General features: G+C 38.4%; 1 protein-coding gene across 4 annotated transcripts in view; it reads right to left on the reverse strand.

The window, feature by feature from the left end:
• ALDH8A1 (aldehyde dehydrogenase 8 family member A1) overlaps window positions 1-21,159 on the reverse strand; it is a 65,715-nt gene that overhangs the window by 44,339 nt on the left and 217 nt on the right. For 3 of the 4 annotated variants that reach the window (XM_056818830.1, XM_001369993.5, XM_056818829.1), the window contains exon 2: window positions 17,106-17,253. In XM_056818830.1, coding sequence (XP_056674808.1) covers window positions 17,106-17,253 — 148 coding nt within the window. Of the gene's footprint in view, window positions 1-6,420; window positions 6,750-17,105; window positions 17,254-21,159 lie in introns of those variants that run through there. The other variant, XM_056818831.1, reaches the window with a different exon arrangement.

Below are 21,159 nucleotides of genomic sequence, written 5' to 3' on the forward strand. Positions count from 1 at the left end.
TGCCTAGATTAACAGAAGAAGAAATAGAATACAAAAAAAAAAGAAATTGAATAAGCCATCAAAGAACACCCTAAGAAAAAATCCCCAGAGCCTAGTGGATTCACAAGTGAATTCTATCAAACATTTAAAGAACATCTAATCCCAATACTATACAAAGTATTTGACAGATGGTTTAATATTAGGAAAACCATCCACATAATTGACCATATCAACAAGAAAACCAACAAAAATCACTTGATTATCTCAATAGATGCAGAAAAAGCCTTTGACAAAATAAAACGTTCATTCCTATCTAAAAACCTAGAAAGTATAGGAATAGAAGGGCCTTTCCTAAAAATAATAATCAGTATATATCTAAAACCATCAGTAAGTATCATCTGCAATGGGGATAAATTAGAAGCATTCCCAATAAGATCAGGGATAAAACAAGGATGCCCATTATCACCTCTATTATTTAACATGGTACTGGAAACACTAGCCGTAGCAATTAGAGAAGAAAAAGAAATTGAAAGTATTAAAATAGGTAATGAGGAGACCAAGCTATCACTCTTTGCAGATGATATGATATAATGGAATATCCCAAACTATGAGGAACAAAAATTAATTCAGAGAAACAGGGAAAGATTTATATGAACAAATACAAAATAAAGGCATAAGAACTGGGAAAACAATATACATAATGACTCATGGGAGGACCTTGTTCTTTAAAACCCTTTCATAAGGAGGAAGGATTTTTTGTGCAAAGGAAGAGATTTATATCCAAATGATTGTCAAATCACATGATGTGGGTTGGAAATTGGTCCTGTTAAGGATAAACATCAATACCTATGATGAGTAGAAAAAGAACTTTGCCTTAATATATGCTGATAAAATGTATGAAAGAACAGTTTTTCAACAGAATTGGAACAACTTTGGAGAGAAAAGTATCTATGTGGTAGATTTGAGAACTTGGATCTCTTTGTCAGTAAGGCAGAGTGATATCTCCCTTGTATAGCAATAATTTAACATTATAAATAGGAAAGGAAAGATTATTTATTTATTTAATACATTTTTTTTACTGATTTAGAAAAAAACTATAACAAATTTCATTTGGGAGAACAAAAAATCAAGAATATCAAGGGAAATATTTGGAAAAAATGTGAAAGAAGATGGCCTAGCAGTATCAGACCTCAAACTATATTATAAAGCAGTGGTCATCAAAACAATATGGTACTGGCTAAGAGACAGACATGTAAACGCCAAAACTGTAAGGATAATTTTAGTGTTTTGACTTAAATTCTAAATAAGTGGTCACCATGGGAAAATTCCCAAATATGAAAATACCCAACTCAGCTGGGGATTATGGAGATTTTAATTAATAAAGAGAGAAGGAATTAAGGGAAGGAGAGAGGGAGAGAGAGAGAAAAAGAGAAAGAAAGAGAGAATTAATTTAAACTGCTCTGGCTCAGACTGAGCTAAGCAGTAGAAAAAGGCCTAAGCCTGAGCCTAAGGGAAAGTGAGTCAGTCTTTATCACTCACCACAAGACCGTCTCTAAGCAAGTTCCAGTCCTTCACTGGATCTCCTGAACTCCAATTAGAATCTAACTTGATTCCAAATTGCACTGCATTGAATTCAAATTAAATTCAATTGTCCCTGAACTGTTCCTTTGCCTCCTTTTAAAGAGATTTTTCTCTTATGTCACCTCCCCTAAATTTTCACATCTACCAATCACAGTAGATGCCTTTTTTCCAGGACTGCCCATTCTTAGTTTTCACCTTCTTTGGTTTTCACCTTCTCTGGTTAGATTAAATCTTCCAAGTACTTCACACCTCTTTGTTAAGCTTGCATTTTGTAAGTTACTTGACCTTTTTAGGTACTAATTTAACCTTTACATGTACTTAGCACCTTTTTGTATTAGATTTAAAAATAGACCTAGCTTAAGGTTCTAGCTTTACTATAAGGTATGAGTTAGGGACTTTCATTGTTCAATCAGGAGTTTACAACTTTATCTTCCCCTAAGGCACTGTCTGAGTAGAGTGGAGTAATTTCCAAGTTCACAGAAGGGATGATCAGTGGAATAGACTTGGGGTAAGTGACCTCAGGACAACAGTCTGTTACAAATCCAAAGATCCCAGATTTGGGGACAAAAATCCACTATTTGAAAAAACTGCTGGGAAAATTGGAAAACAGTATGGGAGAGATCAAGTATGGGAGAGATAGGTTTAGATCAACATCTAACATCCTACACTAAGATAAACTCAGAATGGGTGAATGACTTGAATATAAAGAAGGAAACTATAAGTAAATTAGGTGAACACAGAATAGTATACTTGTCAGATCTTTGGGAAAGGAAAGATTTTAAGACCAAGCAAGAGTTAGAAAAAATTACAAAATGTAAAATAAATGATTTTGATTACATTAAATTAAAAAGGTTTTGTACAAACAAAACCAATGCAACTAAAATTAGAAGGGAAGCAACAATTTGGGGGGAAATCTTAATAACAAAAAACTCTGACAAAGGTTTACTCACTCAAATTTACAAAGAACTAAATCAATTCCACACAAAAATTAAGCCATTCCCCAATTGATAAATGGGTAATGGACATGAATAATCAATTTCCAGATGAAGAAATCAAAACTATCAATAAACACATGAAAAAATGTTCTAAATCTCTTATCAGAGAAATGCAAATCAAAACAACTCTCAGGTGCCACCTCACACCTAGCAGATTAGCTAACCTGACAGCAAAAGAAAGTAATAAATGTTGGAGGGGATGTGGCAAAATTGGGACATTAATGGATTGTGGGTGTGAATTAATCCAACCATTCTGGAGGGCAATTTGGAACTATGCCCAAAGGGCACTAAAAGACTGCCTACCTTTTGATCTAGCCATAGCACTGCTGGGTTTGTACCCCAAAGAGATAATAAGGGAAAAGACTTGTACAAGAATATTCTTAGCTGAGCTCTTTGTGATGGCAAAAAATTGGAAAATGAGGGGATGCCCTTCGATTGGGGAATGGCTGAACAAATTGTGGTATCTGTTGGTGATGGAATACTAATACTATTGTGCTCAAAGGAATAATGAACTGGAGGAATTCCATGTGAACTGGAATGGCCTCCAGGAATTGATACAGAGTGAAAGGAGCAGAACCAGGAGAACACTGTACACAGAGACTGATACACTGTGGTACAATTGAATATAATGGACTTCTCTACCAGTAGCAATGCAATGATCCAGGACAATTCTAAAGGACTTATGAGAAAGAACACAATCCACATTCAGAGGAAGATCTGTGGTAGTAGAAACACAGAAGAAAAACAACTGCTTGAATACATGGGTTGAGGGAATATGATAAGGGTTATAAACCCTAAATGATCACCCTAGTACAAATATCAATAATATGGGAATAGGTCTTGATCAATGACACATGTAAAACCCAGTGGAATTGCACAATGGCTATGGGAGGGATTTGGGGAGTAGGGAGGGAAAGAAAATGATTTTTGTAATCCTGGGAAAATACTCTAAATGAATCAATTAAATAAAATTTAAAAAATAATATGAATGGGGGCAGCTGGGTGGCACAGTAGATTGAAAGCCAGGCCTAGAGACAGGAGGTCCTAGGTTAAAATTTGGCCTTAGTCACTTGGTAAGTCACTTAACACCAATTGCCTAGCCCTAACCACTCTTCTGCTTTGGAACCAATACACAGTATTGATTCTAAGGCTAAAGGTAAGAGTTTAAAATAAAATAAAATAAAATAATATGAATGTAAAGAAATAGTTTCATAGACCACCAAAGAGATGGAAATCCTTAGAAACTTCAGAGACAAGGCATGATGGGTACCTCCTTAATTTTCATATATTGTATTGATTTAGAATCTTGAACTATAGAGACTGCATTTCCCACAATCCACTTTTCCTTTTCCTGTCATGTGTCATTGGTTAATCGGGTATGCAAGCTGGCTCCCAGAAGCCTTTCAGGGGGAGCAGCTTGGAGCTAGGCATGGCTGGGTTTTTCTCTGGCATTTAATTTTCCCTTTTTGCTCTGTTGATTTTTAATAAATAGTATTAAAATAATATTTGGAGTATCAAATTATTCATTTTAATCTTTACAATATCATATAACTAAAGTGGGTGTAAGCAGCTAGGTAGCACAATGGATAGAATGCAGGACCTGGAGTCAGAAAGAACTATATTCAATTCTGGCCTCAGACACTTCCTAGCTTTATGACTCTGGGCAAGTCATTTAACCTTGTTTTCCTCAGTTCCTCATCTGGAACAGGAAATGGCAAACCATTCCAGTTTCTTTGCCAAAAAACAAACAAACAAATGGAGTCATGAAGAATTGGCCATGATTGAAATGAGTGAAAAACAACAAAAAGGGTGCAACAAAGGAAATAAGACATTTTTAAATATTTTAAGTCTTAAGTATCATTAAAAAAGTTCAGTCAGTGAGAGACAAAAGGGTAAGAATCCTCATGCAACACTTCAGCGTAAGAAGAGAAGGCATCTAAGAAGAAAAAAGATGAAGAGGGGCTAATATAATAATAATAAGCTGAGAGGCTTCTGTTGAGTGAGTTCTGACTGGTCAGAGAGAACTGGGGCCATATTGCTTCAAATCTCATTCTAATTGGACAACCCAAAACCTGGGTATGTGAATAACTTTATGTTCTGGTCTATATAGCTCAGTTTGATGAACTTTGCAGGTCTTTCATTTTTCTTTTTAAAATAACCTTTACCTTCTCTCTTAGAATTAAGTATTGATTCTAAGTCAGAAGTGATAAGGGCTATACAATTGAGGTTAAATGACTTGCCCAAAGTCATATAGCTAAAAAGTGTCTGAGTGTAAAGGATAATTTTAGCGTTGTGACCGAAATTGTATTAATTATTGGCTGCTATAGATATCCCAAATAACAAATAATTACCCAAGTCAGTCTGGAAATTTATGGTGATTTAATTAATATAGTGGAAAGAAATTTAAGAAGAAAGAAGGAAAAGGGTGTAGGATTTCTCCTGCCTGCCTTGTGCCAGGCATGAAGATTAGAGGCTCTAGAACAGTGGTTCTCAACCTTTCTAATGCCATGACCCCTCAATACAGTTCCTCATGTTGCAGTGACCCCAAACCAAAAAATTATTTTGGTGGCTACTTCAAAACTGTAATTTTGCTACAGGTATGATTCAGAATGTAAATACCTGATATGCATTAGTATTCTCATTGCTACAAATTGAGAGGCTGAAAACCGCTGCTCTAGAAGGTAAGGTTTGGGAGAGAAAAAGAGGAAGGAATCAGCCTGAACTCCAAGAGGGCTCAGACAAGATGCCTGAACCTGAATTAGCTCAAGGGAAAACTCACCGCCAAAACCCAGACAAATAGCTGCCACCACACCAAGATGTTGGAAGGCTTAGCACGCTGCCAGCCATAGACGTCTCTCTGGGAAAAGAGGCTGAAGAAAGCAAGTGACTTGCCCTATTTAGATGGTTTTACCTCCCTTCCCTGTATCTCATCTGTACCAATGTTAACTTAGCTTGACTTAGGACAGCCCAGGGGTGTTTGCTGTTTCTGCACATGTCTGTTGAAGGCCATTTTCTCAGATACTTAATCCTTGAGTATAGTGCAGACATTCCTGATCTTGTTAAATTAAGAAGGGTGGAGAAATGTAGAGTTCCCAAGACTTGATTCTGCTAAACCAAGTATTTCCATTGTTACTAATCAGGAGACAGCTAAATCAGATCTTCTAAAGTATGGTCTGAGTAGGGTGGAGTAGTTTTAAAAATCACATGAGGCAGATTTGAATAAAGATCTTCCTTACTCCAGGCCTGAAGATCTATCCACCATGCTGCCTAGCTGCTACTAGTTTTTTAACTTAAAGAGAATTGCTATTTGATACTTTATAAATGCCTTTAAAAAAAAAAAAAACTCTTACTCTCCATCTAAGAAGCAATACTAAATATTGGTTCCAAGACAGAAAAATGGAAAGGCTTGGGCAATGGGGGTTTGAACCCAGGACCTCTTGTCTACAGGCTTAGTTCCTCAACCACTGAGCCACCTAGTTGCCTGCTAAATGGCCTTTTAAGGGTGATGGTTACTTTTAAGAGTTTATAAAGCCGTTATTCAAGAAGAGAAGAATATTTCTCCAGTTAAAGAGTAGGTGGGGATCAACAGTTAAGCAGTGGGCAGAGAACCAGTCCCATATAATATAAATGTTCCCGAATGGGCCAGTAGCACTAAAACCTGCAGGCCAGAGTAGTCATTTTCCCCTAAGCACTTGAGTTTTCATTCCTCGTGTGTTTACAGGCCAGGCTGCTATCAATGTGTATGAAACACCACCAACACCACCATAACTATTGAGTAAAACATTAGTGGAAGTGGGTTGGACATATAGTGTGCTATATTTTATTATTTATATATATATTCTTCCCCCCCCCCTTTTTTAATTACCTTTTGATGATTCTCTTGAGTTCTGTGGTTGGACATCAAATTTTCTGTTCAGGTCTGGTCTTTTATTTATGAATGCTTGGAACTCTTCTGTTGTGTTGAATGACAACACTTTCCCCTGTAAGCATATAATCAGTTTTGATGGGTATTTTATTCTTGGTTGTAGACCTAGTTCCCTTGCTTTCCAGAATATCATACTCCATGCCTTTCAGTCCTTCAGTGTGGATGCAGCCAGATCCTGTGTTAACCTCACCTTGTTTCCATGGTATCTGAATGGCTTCTTCTTGGCAGCTTGTAATATCTTTTCTTTCATCTGATTGTTTTTTAATTTGGCTATGACATTTCTTGGTGTTATCAGTTGGGGATTAAATATAGGGGGTGATCTGTGGATTCTTTCAATCTCCACTTTCCCCTCTTGTTCTAGGATCTCGGAACAGTTTTCCTGGATAATTTCCTCTAGTATTATGTCTAGGCTTTTTTTTTGTCATGGTCTTCTGGTAGTCCAATTATTCTTAAATTGTCTCTTCTTGAACGATTTTCTAAATCGTCTGTTTTGTGAATGAGATTCACATTTTCCTCAATTTTTTCATTCTTTTTGTTTTGTTTTATAGTGTCCTGCTGCCTTGTGAGGTCACTTGATTCTAGTTGTTTTATTCTGGTTCTTAAAGATTGGACTTCATCTCTGGCTTTTTGGTCGTCTTTTTCCTTCTGGTCTGATTTTCTTTGAAGATCATTTTTCATCCTCTTTACTTCATCTTTCATCTCCTTTGCCTCATCTTTCATCTCCTTTGCCTCATTTTCCAGCTGGTTGACTTTGGCTTTCAAGACACTATTTTCTCTTTTTAGTTGAAGTGCCTCTATTTCCAGATGACTTATCTTAATTTTTAAGTTCTTTTCCCAATTGTCTTCAGCCTCTCTTAGTTGTGTTTTGAGTTCTTCCACAGCCTGTATCCAATTCGCTGGGATTTCTGGTTTGTCGTTTTCTGATCTCCCCCCCTCTGTTCCATTTGCTGAGTAGTAGCTGTCTATTGTAGTTTCTTTCTTCTTTTTCTGTTGTTTGCTCAAATTCACCCCTTCTTTCCTCCCCGTATTTGTCTTTGCTCTTGTTCCTCTCATTTTTTTTTGTTTTTTGGGGACTTCTATCAGTCTCCCCTCTTAGAGCTTTAACCGAAGATCTCTTGGTGTAGTATCTGGGGGAGGGTTGTTGGGGGTTTGAGCTTCCCTGTCCTCTGGAGGCTTTTGATTGGCTTAAAGTCCAGCAGTGGAAGAGGATGGGTGGGGAACCCCGGGCTTCCCTGCATTCTGGAGACTTTTGATGGGATTGAGTTCAGCTTAGTTGGGCTGGGTTTACTCTGAGTTTTAAACTTCCTGGACTGCTGGAGCAAATATGGAGGATCTCCAAAGCTCTAGCCAGGCTGCCAGGTCTATGCTCCTTCTAGGCTGACATCTTGACTCCCTCCGCCTCTAGGTTTCTGTTTTTTTCAGAAGACCCTGTTCCCTAAGGGGGGAGGGGTCATGGCCTTCCTGGGCTCTGAGGGCTCCTGATGGGATTATGTTCAACTGGTGTGGGCAGAATGATCCTGGAACCAAAAAAAAAAAAAAACCCTCCTCCTCTACCGTCTGTGTTGAATGCCCGGAGACTGGCCCAGGTTACTTTCAAGGTAAGCTCTTTGGAGCAACCCCTTTGCTGGCCCTGAGGTTTCTGTCCTTTCAGTAGCTCTGAGGGCTCCTGATGGGATTGGGTTCAGCTGATGCCCTAACACTGGAACCTTCCTTGAGACGCCAATGGAAGGACCCAGCCAGGGGGCTACAGGCTTCCCCCTTCTATGTTTCCCTGCCATCTGTGTTGGGTGCCCTGGAGACTGACTCAGGTTGCTTTCGAGGTGAGTCCTTCAGAATAGCCAGCCCTGAGGTCCTTTTGCCTGCCTTGAGGCTCCCGCTGCTGCTGTGGGCTCAGCACTCTGGGTTCAGGGGGATGGGTCCTGGGACCTTCCTTCTGCCTGCCCCTTAGGTCCGAGTGATCTAGGGTTCTGGCTTTTGGGGCGACGTGCCTTTTGATCCAGGTCCAGGAGGAGGGTTCCCTGGGTCTGTACTGTTGTTCAGCTTGAATTTCGGTGTCCTAGGAGCACTCAGTTTGTGATCAGTAAGGAAGGATTCCCAAGATCTGAACTTTCGCTGCTTCTTTTTTTTTCTTTTACAAGTTGATATAATTTTTACTATTTAATTTAATATGTTGATACAGTTTTCTTACATTTTGCAATCCATATTCTGTTTCTCCCTTCCACCCTTCTTCCCCCACCAAGATGGCAGGTATTATGATGTAGGTCATATATGTGTTATCATATAATACATATTTCCATGTTCATCATGTCATGAAAGAAGATACATATTGTCTTCTTGGAAGAACCCAAGGGAAGAATGGCATGCTTTAAGCTGCATTCTGGCTCCATCAGTTCCTTCTGTGGCAGTGGATAGCCATGGAGTTGTCCTGTGTCCTTACGTAGTTGATAATAGTAAAGTCATTCACAGTTGATCATCATGCATTATTGCTGTTACTCTGCACCATATTCTCCTGGTTCTGCTCATTTCCTTTTTTTTTATATTTTATTTGATCATTTCCAAGCATTATTCATTAAAGACGTAGATCATTTTCTTTTCCTCCCCCCCGCCCCCCATAGCCGACGCGTAAATCCACTGGGCATTACATGTTTTCTTGACTTGAACCCATTGCTATGTTGATAATATTTGAATTAGAGTGTTCATTTAGAGTCTCTCCTCTGTCATGTCCCCTCAACCGCTGTATTCAGGCAGTTGCTTTTCCTCGGTTTTTCCACTCCCATAGTTTATCCTTTGCTTATGAATGGTGTTTTTTTCTCCTAGATCCCTGCAAATTGTTCAGGGACATTACACCGCCACTAATGGAGAAGTTTATTACATTCGATTATACCACAGTGTATTAGTCTCTGTGTATAATGTTCTCCTGGTTCTGCTCCTCTCACTCTGCATCACTTCCTGGAGGTTGTTCCATTCTCCATGGAACTCCTCCACTTTATTATTCCTTTTAGCACAATAGTATTCCATCACCAACATATACCACAGTTTGTTCAGCCATTCCCCAATTGATGGGCATCCCCTCGTTTTCCAGTTTTTGGCCACCACAAAGAGCGCAGCTATGATTATTTTTGTACAAGTCTTTTTGTCCATTATATATTTGGGGTACAGACCCAGCAGTGCTATGGCTGGATCAAAGGGTAGATATTCTTTTGTCACCATTGGGCATAGTTCCAAATTACCCTCCAGAATGGTTGGATCAGTTCACAACTCCACCAGCAATGAATTAATGTCCCTACTTTGCCACATCCCCTCCAGCATTCATTACTTTCCTTTGCTGTTATGTTAGCCAATCTGCTAGGTGTGAGGTGATACCTCAGAGTTGTTTTGATTTGCATCTCTCTGATTATAAGAGATTTAGAACACTTCTTCATGTGCTTATTAATAATTTTGATTTCTTTATCTGAGAACTGCCTATCCATGTCCCTTGCCCATTTATCAATTGGAGAATGGCTTGATTTTTTGTACAGTTGATTTAGCTCTTTATAAATATGAGTAATTAAACCTTTGTCAGAGGTTTCTATGAAGATTTTTTCCCAATTTGTTGTTTCCCTTCTGATTTTAGTTACATTGGTTTTGTTTGTACAAAAGCTTTTTAGTTTGATGTAGTCAAAATTATTTATTTTACATTTTGTGATTCTTTCTATGTCTTGCTTGGTTTTAAAGTCTTTCCCCTCCCAAAGGTCTGACATGTATACTATTCTGTGTTTACCCAATTTACTTATGGTTTCCTTCTTTATGTTTAAGTCACTCACCCATTTTGAATTTATCTTGGTGTAGGGTATGAGGTGTTGATCTAGTCCTAGTCTCTCCCACATTGTCTTCCAATTTTCCCAGCAGTTTTTATCGAATAGTGTATTTTTGTCCCAAAAGCTGGGATCTTTGGGTTTATCGTATACTGTCTTGCTGAGGTCGCTTTCCCCCAGTCTATTCCACTGATCTTCCTTTCTGTTTCTTAGCCAGTACCAAATTGTTTTGATGACTGCTGCTTTGTAATATAGTTTAAGGTCAGGGACTGCAAGGCCCCCATCATATGTGTGTTTTTTTTTCATTATTTCCCTGGATATCCTTGATCTTTTGTTCTTCCAAATGAACTTTGTTATGGTTTTTTCTAAATCAGTGAAGAAGTATTTTGGTAGTTTAATGGGTATGGCACTAAATAGATAAATAAGTTTGGGTAGGATGGTCATTTTTATTATATTGGCTCGTCCTATCCATGAGCAGTTAATGTTTTTCCAATTGCTCAAGTCTAGTTTTAGTTGTGTGGAGAGTGTTTTGTAGTTGTGTTCATATAGTTCCTGTGTTTGCCTCGGGAGGTAGATTCCTAGGTATTTTATTTTGTCTAAGGTGATTTTGAATGGGATTTCTCTTTCTAGTTCTTGCTGCTGAGCTGTGTTGGAGATATATAGAAAAGCTGATGATTTTTGTGGGTTTATTTTGTATCCTGCAACTTTGCTAAAGTTGTTGATTATTTCAATTAGCTTTTTGGTTGAATCTCTAGGATTCTTTAAGTAGACCATCATGTCATCTGCAAAGAGTGATAACTTGGTCTCCTCCTTGCCTATTTTGATGCCTTCAATTTCTTTTTCTTCTCTAATTGCTACTGCTAGTGTTTCTAGTACAATATCAAATAACAGAGGTGATAATAGGCATCCTTGTTTCACTCCTGATCTTATTGGGAATGCATCTAGTTTATCCCCATTGCAGATGATATTAGCTGATGGTTTTAGATATATAGTGTTTATTATTTTTAGGAATGACCCTTCTATTCCTGTGCTTTCTAGTGTTTTTAATAGGAATGGGTGTTGTATTTTATCAAATGCTTTTTCTGCGTCTATTGAGATAATCATGTGGTTCTTGATGGTTTGCTTGTTGATGTGGTCAATTATGTGGATGGTTTTCCTAATGTTGAACCAGCCCTGCATCCCTGGTATAAATCCTACTTGATCATGGTGAATGATCCTTCTGATCACTTGCTGGAGTTTTTTGCTAGTATCCTATTTTAGATTTTTGCATCTATATTCATTAGGGAGATTGGTCTATAGTTTTCTTTCTCTGTTTTTGACCTGCCTGGTTTTGGAATCAGTACCATGTTTGGGTCATAAAAGGAGTTTGGTAGAACTTCCTCTTTGCTTATTATGTCAAATAGTTTGTATAGTATTGGGATTAACTGTTCTCTCAATGTTTGATAGAATTCACTGGTGAATCCATCAGGCCCTTTTCTTAGGAAGTTCTTTGATGGCTTGTTGGATTTCATTTTCTGATATGGGATTATTTAAGAATTCTTTTTCCTCTTCTGTTAGTTTAGGCAGTTTGTATTTTTGTATATATTCATCCATTTCTCCTAAATTGGTGTATTTATTGCCATATAATTGGGCAAAGTAATTTCTAATGATTGCTTGAATTTCCTCTTCATCGGAGGTGCTGTCCCCCTTTTCATCTTTAATGCTGTGAATTTGCTTTTCTTCCTTCCTTTTTTTAATTAGATTGACCAGTACTTTGTCTATTTTGTTTGTTTTTTCAAAGTACCAGCTTCTTGTCTTATTTATTAAATCAATAGTTCTATCACTTTCGATTTTATTAATTTCTCCCTTAATTTTTAGGATTTCTAGTTTGGTTTTCTGCTGGGGGGTTTTAATTTGATCGCTTTCGAGTTTTTTCATTTGCATTTCCAATTGATTGATCTCTGCTCTCCCTTGTTTGTTAATATAAGCATTCAGGGATATGAATTTACCTCTGATTACCGCTTTGGCTGCATCCCAAAAGGTTTGAAAGGATGTCTCGCCATTGTCATTTTCCTCGATGAAATTATTGTTTCTATGATTTCTTCTTTAACTAAACAGTTTTGGAGTATCATATTGTTTAATTTCCAATTGGTTTTTGATTTGGTTTTCCATGTACCATTACTAATCATTATTTTTATTGCCTTGTGATCTGAGAAAGCTGCATTCATTATTTCTGCTTTTCTGCATTTGTGTGCTATGTTTCTGTGACCTAATGTATGGTCAATTTTTGTGAATGTGCCATGTGGTGCTGAGAAGAAGGTGTATTCCTTTTTATCCCTATTTATTTATCTCCATATGTCTATTAATTCTAATTTTTCTAAGATTTCATTCACTTCTTTTACCTCTTTCTTATTTATTTTTTGATTTGATTTATCTAAATTTGATAATGGTTGGTTTAAGTCTCCCACTAATATTGTTTTACTGTCTATTTCTTCCTTCAATTCTCCTAGTTTCTCCATTAGAAATTTGGGTGCTATATTATTTGGTGCATACATGTTGATTAATGATATTTCCTCATTGTCTAAAGTCCCTTTTAACAAAATATAATTACCTTCCCTATCCCTTTTGATCAGGTCTATTTTTGCTTTGGCTTTATCAGATATCATGATTACCACTCCTGCCTTCTTTCTATCAGTTGAGGCCCAGAAGGTCTTACTCCATCCTTTAATTCTGACCTTGTGGGTGTCAACCCGCCTCATGTGTGTTTCTTGAAGACAACATATGGTAGGGTTTTGGATTCTAATCCATTCTGCTATTCGTCTATGTTTTATGGGTGAGTTCATCCCATTCACGTTCAAAGTTATGATTGTCATTTGTGGACTCCCTGGCATTTTGATAGCCTTCCCTAATTCTAACCTTTTCTTCTTCGGCTCTACCTTTTAGTCCAGTGATTTACTTTGAATCAGTCTCCCTTGTCCCCTCCCTTGATGTTTCCCTTTTTAGTCCCTCCCTTTTTGTTCCCTCCCCCTTCCCCCTCTCTTTCCCTCCCTTTTTGTTTTCTCTCTCCCCCTCCCCCCCTTGGTTTTCCCTTCTCCCTACCCTTGTTGGGTAAGATAGACTTCAAGATCCCAATGGATCTGGATGTTTTTCCCTCTCAGAGTTGATTTCCCTGAGATTAAGGTTTAAGTAAAAAACCCTTTCTTCCTCTCCTTCTTATAGGAGTATTCTTCCCCTCCCCTTCCCATGTGAATCTTTGTGTGAGAAAGATTATTCTATTTGGTCTTTCTTTAACCCCTATTTATACATTACATTTTCCCCACATGTTAGTATACATAGATTGATATAAATGTAGTCCTTACAGAAGATAGTTTGAGTAAAAGAAGAAGAAAACATTTTTCCCCTTTCCTTAATATTTACCTTTTCAGGTATTCCTTGCTCTTTGTTTTTCTGTATCAAACTTTCCACAGAGCTCTGGTCTTTTCTTTGCAAAAAGTTGGAAGTCTTCTATTTTGTTGAATGCCCATACTTTCCCTTGGAAGTATATAGTCAGTTTTGCTGGGTAGCTGATTCTTGGTTGAAGACCCAGCTCTCTTGCCTTTATGAAGGTCATGTTCCATGCCTTACGATCATTCAGAGTAGAACTTGCAAGGTCTTGTGTGACCCTGATTGGCATTCCTTTATATCTAAATTGTCTTTTTCTGGCTTCCTGTAGGATTTTTTCTTTTGTTTGATAGCTTTGGAATTTGGCAATTACATTCCTGGGAGTTGTCTTTTGGGGGTTTAGTGTAGAAGGTGTTCTGTGAGCTCTGTCAATGGCTGTATTGCCCCCTTGTTCTAGAATCTCTGGGCAATTTTCTTTGATTATATCTTGTATCACCATGTCCAGTTTGGTGTTTATTTCTGGCTTTTCTGGAAGTCCAATTATTCTTAAATTATCTCTTCTCCCTCTATTTTCCAGATCTGTCACCTTGTTGGTGAGATATTTTATGTTCTCTTCTAATTTCTTGGTATTTTGGCTTTTCTTTATTAATTCTTGCTCTTTTACACGATCATTGTCTTCCAGCTGCCTGATTCTGGCCTTTAAAGCCTGGTTTTCCTTTTCAGTTTGGTCACACCGGTTTTGTAGATGCGTGAATTTCTTTTGCATTATTTCCCACTTTTCCTCCCAGAAGGCTTCCATCTTTTTGGTCATTTCTGATTCAAATTCTTCATGGGTTTGTGGAGAGTTTCCATTTCCTTTGGAAGGTTTCGGAGCATTTTCTTGTGTATCGTATTCTATCTCCTCTGTATTTTGTATTTTGGCTCCATAGAATGTGTCCAAAGTCGCCCCTTTCTTCTTATTTTTCTTGGGATTTTGGGGCTTCTGTGCTTCTGTGGAGTTTGCCATCTCTGAATGGGGAGGATTAGCTTTTCTTATCTCTGTCTGGTGTTCAGAGGCTTTAGTCCTGGGCAGATTGTCAGTTCTATGAGCTTTCCCTGGGTTAAACTGAGTATGCCTTCAGGCAATGACTTTCACTGGATCTGGGATGGAAGGGTCGGACCAGGGGGCCATACTCTCCCCCGGTTCTCTCTGTTTCCCTGCTGCTAAGGTGCCCCCTCCACTGGGTCGGGTTGCTTTCCGGAAGTTGCCTTCAGAATAGCTGGCCGTGAGGCTGTTTTTTCAGCCCTGAGGGTTGCTGTTGTTTCAGAGGACCCTGTTCTCTGTGGGGGAGGGGGCCGCGGCTTCCCTCTGAGGGCAGTGACTTTCACTGAGACTCCGATAGAAGGATCCAGCCCGTGAGGCTGTCTTGCCCGCCCTGAGGGTTGCTGTTGTTTCAGATGACCCTGCTCTCTGAGGGGGGAGCTCCGAGGGCAGTGACTTTCACTGGGACTTGGATAGAAGGCCCTGAGGGTTGTTGTTGTTTCAGGGGACCCTGCTCTCTGAGCGGGGCGGGGCTACGGCTTCCCAGAGCCTTGGACTCTGAGCTCCTACCCCTTAGGTCCGAGTGATCTTGGGTTCTGGCTTTTGAGGGGGGCTGTACCTTTTGATCCAGGTCCAGGTCAGGAGGAGGATTCCCAGGGTCTATGCTGTTGATCGTTTTGAATTTCGGCCCATAGGAGCTTATAGTTTGAGATCGGTAGGGAAGGGTTTTCCGGAGATCTGAACTTTAGCTTTCTCTAAGCCACCATCTTGACCGGTGGTCTCCTTTCACTGCTTCTAAGCTGCCATCTTGACTGGAAGTCCCCCTATACATTCTAATAGATTAGTATCTATAATATTTCTCTTGCCTTATTAAGTAAACAATTATGTTTAAGATCTAAAAATACAGTTCTAAAACACAATGAATTGGGTCTGAAGAGCTAGAGTGGTGAGTTGATGCTGTTCAGTCATTTCCTCTGTGTCTGACTCTTTGTGACCCCTTTTGCATTTTCTTGGCAAAGATACTGGAGTGCTTTGCCATTTCCTTCTCCAAGATTGGTGAGTTGGGGAAGTGTATTTCCCATTAACAGAGTGATGCCAAGGATCCTGAGAGGGTTAGGAAGTAACCAAGTAACATTGGTCTCTGAGAACTTAGACAGCTACTCTGAGAGTAGGATGGGGAAGCAAGTCAGACCCATAGAGAGAAGGGAGACTAACTCACTGCTAGTATATCCATTAAAACCTTATTGGATAGCATATCTTCTGTATCATGTTATCACGTGTTTCATTGTGGACATTGAGAAATACCACTCCACTGCTCCTGTTACAGTTACAACATAAATAGAAAAGAAACCCTAAATTGAATACATTGTAAATATAAGGAACAATTGTGGCACCAGAGAAGAGTTAATAAAATATATTACCCTCCACTCATTGTAGAGGAGGAAGACTGGAAGTGGAATATTGCATCCACTACAGAAAAAGCCTGGATAGTGGGTTAGTTTTGTGGAACAATATAGTTTTTCTTTTTAAGGTAATCTTTATTGCAAGAAAATGTTCACAGAGATAGGGACCAGGGATAGGAAATTAGTGAAACATCAAAATAAAAGATGTATGTAATAAAAAAAAAAGTTTATACCCTTTCAATAACTATGTAACTGATCTAAATTCTCCTGCTCAGTACTTAAGACTACATACTTCTAAGTATTGAAGAACAAATCTGGATGTTGTTGCGCTGAGGCTGTCAACACAATAGGTTCCATTTTATATTGTGCTACTTCCATTAGAAGTTTGTTCCAAGCCTTCCCTGAACAAATTGTAGTATTAATAACCAGGGGGAAGGAAGGAAAGATAAGGGATGCAGATTTTTTTATTGCAAAATCAATATGGAAAGGTCCAGCAGCAGAGAAGCCACCTGAGGATTTCAAGCCATTTACAAGCTGCCAATGTGAGTTATCTGTCCATAAAGGATGTCCCAGAACATCTTAAACATGAAATAGTCATCCTTTAAGGGATCCAGCCTTTTAATAAGAGATGTGGAGTAGCCCCAGAGAGAAGTGCCAAATATAAAATTAAACACGAACTAGATAACTAAAATTGTCTTGTCATTCAGCCCATTGTTCAGTTGTTGTGAACTCTCTGTGACCCTAATTGGGGTTTTCTTGGCAGAATTACCTGAGTGGTTTGCCATTTCCTTCTCCAGCTCATTTGACAGATTAGGAAACTGAGGCAAACAGGATTAAGTGACTTGCCCATGGTCACAAAGCTAAGAAGGTCAAATTTGAATTCAGGAAGATGAATCTTCTTGACTCTAGACCTGACACTCTACCCACTGTGCCACCTCATTGCCCTAGATAGCTATAGTCTCTTCCAAACTTGTCTTTTCAACCTATGAATAGAAAGCAGATTTGATTTCCCCAAGAGTGGAATATTTGAAGAAGATTTTGGTTTACCTTGATCCTTTGATTCAGCTTGGGCAAAATCCTCCAGGGATTGTTCCAGAAGATCTGCTAACTTATTCATGATCTGAGAGCGATCTTGGGGACTCATGGATGACCAGTGGGGAAAGGCTTCTCTAGCAGCCATGACTGCCGCTTCAATCTTTGAAAAGCAAATGGAAGCATCAGCAAGTTGCTCTTCACCTACTGGGAACTGACATGTTGTGATAGAGTCTACATCTAGTTCTCATAGAAGTCCTCCCTCGTAGGTAACATTACCTAGATAACACTGTTGTGTAAAGAGCCTGGGGGATACTAGAGGATAGATAGAGACAGAGAGCTTTGGGGTCTGGCAAGGAAATATGAAGGACTAAATTTCTATATTCAGGGATGGAGAGTTTGGGTTTTGATTTGACTATCACTTTGTGATAGTTGACAGGTCAGCCAATATCCCTGGATCGCAGTTTCTTCATCTGTAAAATGAGGAAGTTGGACATGGTTTCTTCCAATTCTCAATTCTTTGAGTCTCAGTTCCTACATCACTTAGTTTTCTTAGGGGAAAGGGTGTTTTGGGGTAGGTCTGACTCACTTAGTCTGGTAGGGAAAATATCTGGGAGAAGAGGAAACATTACAAGAAGTCTTCAAGTCACACTGCATAGGCAGGGAGGTGCCTACACTGCGTGAACTGGTTAGTGGCAAAAGATGGTTGAGAGGCATTCAGATTGTGCCTACTAGGTAGGTCATACATCATTTCATGATGACAAGACACCAGAAAGGACTTGTGGAAAGCAGAACTTTAGGATTTGAGGCTTCTGAAAATCAGTAGAGCTCAGTGTCATATTTCCTTCTTTTACACCACTTACCTCACCTGGGCCAATGGTTTTCCAAAGGTATATCTTAAATTTAATTATATGTGCTCTGGAAGTATCTTCTCTCCCATTCCTTCTGAATAGGCCCTAAGACAGTGATGGTGAACTTGTGGCATGGGTGCCAAAGAGAACTCTCTTGGGGCACACATGCCTTCTTCCCCCACCAGAGTTCCTTTCTAAAAAGGCATGCCTCAGGTGGAGCTGATCCCCTCTCCCTTTCCACAATGTCTGATGACATTTTTCATATCACCCATCCTTCTGTCCAGCAGCCCAATGGTAGCACTTTCTTCCTCCCCTGTGTGGTCAGTCTAAGTGCTTACACAGTCTCTAAAAGGTTCCTATCACTAACTTAAGACTTCCACAGCCTCCACACTCCATCCTCAGCTGCTATTTGCTAATTGCACTTTTCATAGCTGGCAATAGGGAGGTCACTTGGAGGTAAAAAAACAAAAAATAAACAAATAAAAACATACCTTTCCCTTGCCTCTGAATGGAAAAACATAGTAAGAAGAGGGAAAGAAGTAGAGAATATAATCCTAAGGCCTGGGAAATGGATCTGGAAGCCCTTCCTTGTGACTAACACATTGTGCTTACACTCTCTCTCTCTCTCTCTCTCTCTCTCTCTCTCTCTCTCTCTCTCTCTCTCTCTCTCTCTCTCTCTCTCTATCTATCTATCTATCTCTCTAACTCTCTCTCTTTCTCTCTCCCCTGCCCCCTTTCTCTTTCCTCCCCACCACCATCTAATCTCTGTCTGTCTGTCTCTTTCCCATCCCCACCTCCCCCCAAATGAGGAATGAGGTTTTCAAGCAGAAGCTAGATAACCTTATCTGACATCTTAAATGGGATTTTTTGGTTTGTTTTATAAATTGGACCAGAAGGTTACTAAAGATTTTTCCAGCCCCCAAAATCTGTGATTCTCTGATTCAGTGGGCTTTGAAGAAAAGAAAAAAATAAATAAATTAAAACTAATTGACCTGGATCCTAGGCTTGAAAGTCTTAAAATTACTTAAAAAAGTGAAAAACTGAATCCAAATTGTACTGAATCATATAATCTGTAAGGACTAAAACAAAAGAGAATATAATTCACATTTATGTAGAGCTGAGTCTTCAAAAAAAATTCTGTAAACAACCCAGACAGATAGGTAATACTAGTACAATAGATGGAGTGTCAGGCCATGAGTCAGGAAGACCTGAATTCAAATCAGATACTTACTAACTGGGAGACCCTGGGCAAGTTATTTAATCTCTGTTACTTCAAAGAAGCAGGTCATCATTGACTTAAAACTACATAAGAGAGAGCAAACACAAGATTGTATTCTCTGGTTCATCTAATCATAATAGGAATATTTCTTGTGAATCACTGATGAAATGAGTGCATATAGCATAAACCTCTACAACACAGATGAAAACAGCCCAGATTTTTAAGAACCTTGGTTCTGGTGCTAGCTATGTGACAGACTAACCTTCCCCTTAATCTTTTCTGTAAAATGAGAATATTGGATTGAATAATCTAAAATCTTTTCTAGCTCTAAATCCTGTAATCCTATTATTCACTTAACACCTAGAATTTAGTTCTGTTCTAGAGGCAGAAAAGGTTCCTATGGACACATAACAGATACCCAATTCTTTGCCATTAAAAATACTTGATAAAGGAGAACTGGATGTTCCAATGCTAAGATGACATCTCTCTAGCTTGAGTCAGAATCAAAGTTTTAGTTACAGTTTAACCACCCATTATCTTCTTGCTGATGTTTACGTAAAGGAATGCAAAAGTCTAAAGGTTGCTATAAAAAGCAAAAACAAAAAAGCTCTACTGGACAAAATAGAGCTAATAGGCTAGTTCTCCAGAACTGCTCTTCTTCAGAGTAATAACAACCATGCTCAATGACTACTAGGACTCAAGGGGATGGGTGCAAGACCTAGTTGCCATTTACTAGCCATATAATCTTGAGCAAGTATTCCTTAAATCTTGTTCTTCTCATGTTGCTGTTAGCTATCATTAAAACAGTGCCTCCTGCTGCCTTGCAGCATGGAAGAATATTAATTAGCTAAATTGCCATTAAAAGTTATATGAATATTAAAGAAAAATTTTTAAAATGATTAGATCATCTCTATTACTCTTTTTAGCCCAAAGAACTATAAAGTACTTTCTGCACTTAACCATACAAAAAAGTGACTTCTCTGAAAACAAAAACTGAAGTGAAAAGGTTTAGTCACTAATTAGCTTACATTCTATTTCCTGACAACAAATGAAATGCTATACACATAGCCCACAAGATAAAGAAAATTATTACTCTTTTCCACATAATAATTGGTAAGGATGCTAGGTACCTGGAAATCTTAGTAACTTTGTAGAATTATACATTAGGTTTTTAGGAGTTTAATAGCTCACATCTTAACATACTAATTTTCATTCAAAAGTAAAGTACAGTTTCCATTTCATTGCTTTACATTAGTGAAAAAAAAAAAGGTATAGCCTTAATACTGCACAGTAGTTATTGGAAACAAAGGTCCCTTTCAACTCCAAAGTTATGAACCCATAATCATATCTTCACTCTGCGAAGAAAAGGAAAGGATATTGGAAAGCAATACAGAATAGCTCCACTTCCAAGCAATGGGAAGTCAAATATAAAGGAAGGAATCCCTCAGAGAACTAATTTTAAAGAACATCATTCTTTGAGGCCAGTAACATTTTCTCTGAAGACAAATCCAGAGTAGTGGCAAATTTAGGAAATATCCTGTGAGGAAAGGGGGTGAAAACAGGAATATATAAAACATATGAATCAGTCTAACATAAAATTTTCATAACTACGATAAATCTAGTCAAATACTCTAATTCTGCAAAGAAAAAATAAAAATAGTTTTAAAAGGAAAATAGTTTAAAAAATAAATAAAAAGGAAATAGTTAAGGAGTTTTAAAATAGTGCAATAGAACTAAACAGAACTACAAAACTAGGCTAGCTGCTCCTTAGACAATGTAAAAAAAAAAAACAGATTGGCAGAAGCTTAAGCTTAACCAGGTTTCTGAGGTTTTTTGAGCCCAAATGGGGTAGAATCTGCCACTAATATTATTTATCACAAGACAAATTCAGTAGCTTAATTTGACTCCTCTTCCCAAGCTGCATCTAATGTTTTAACACCTTCCCCTTCTGATTCATCATCCTTCCTTCCCTTTTTGTTTAGAAAAATGCCCTCAATTT

This window comes from Monodelphis domestica, chromosome 2, assembly GCF_027887165.1.
Source record: "Monodelphis domestica isolate mMonDom1 chromosome 2, mMonDom1.pri, whole genome shotgun sequence".
Taxonomy (NCBI): domain Eukaryota; kingdom Metazoa; phylum Chordata; class Mammalia; order Didelphimorphia; family Didelphidae; genus Monodelphis; species Monodelphis domestica.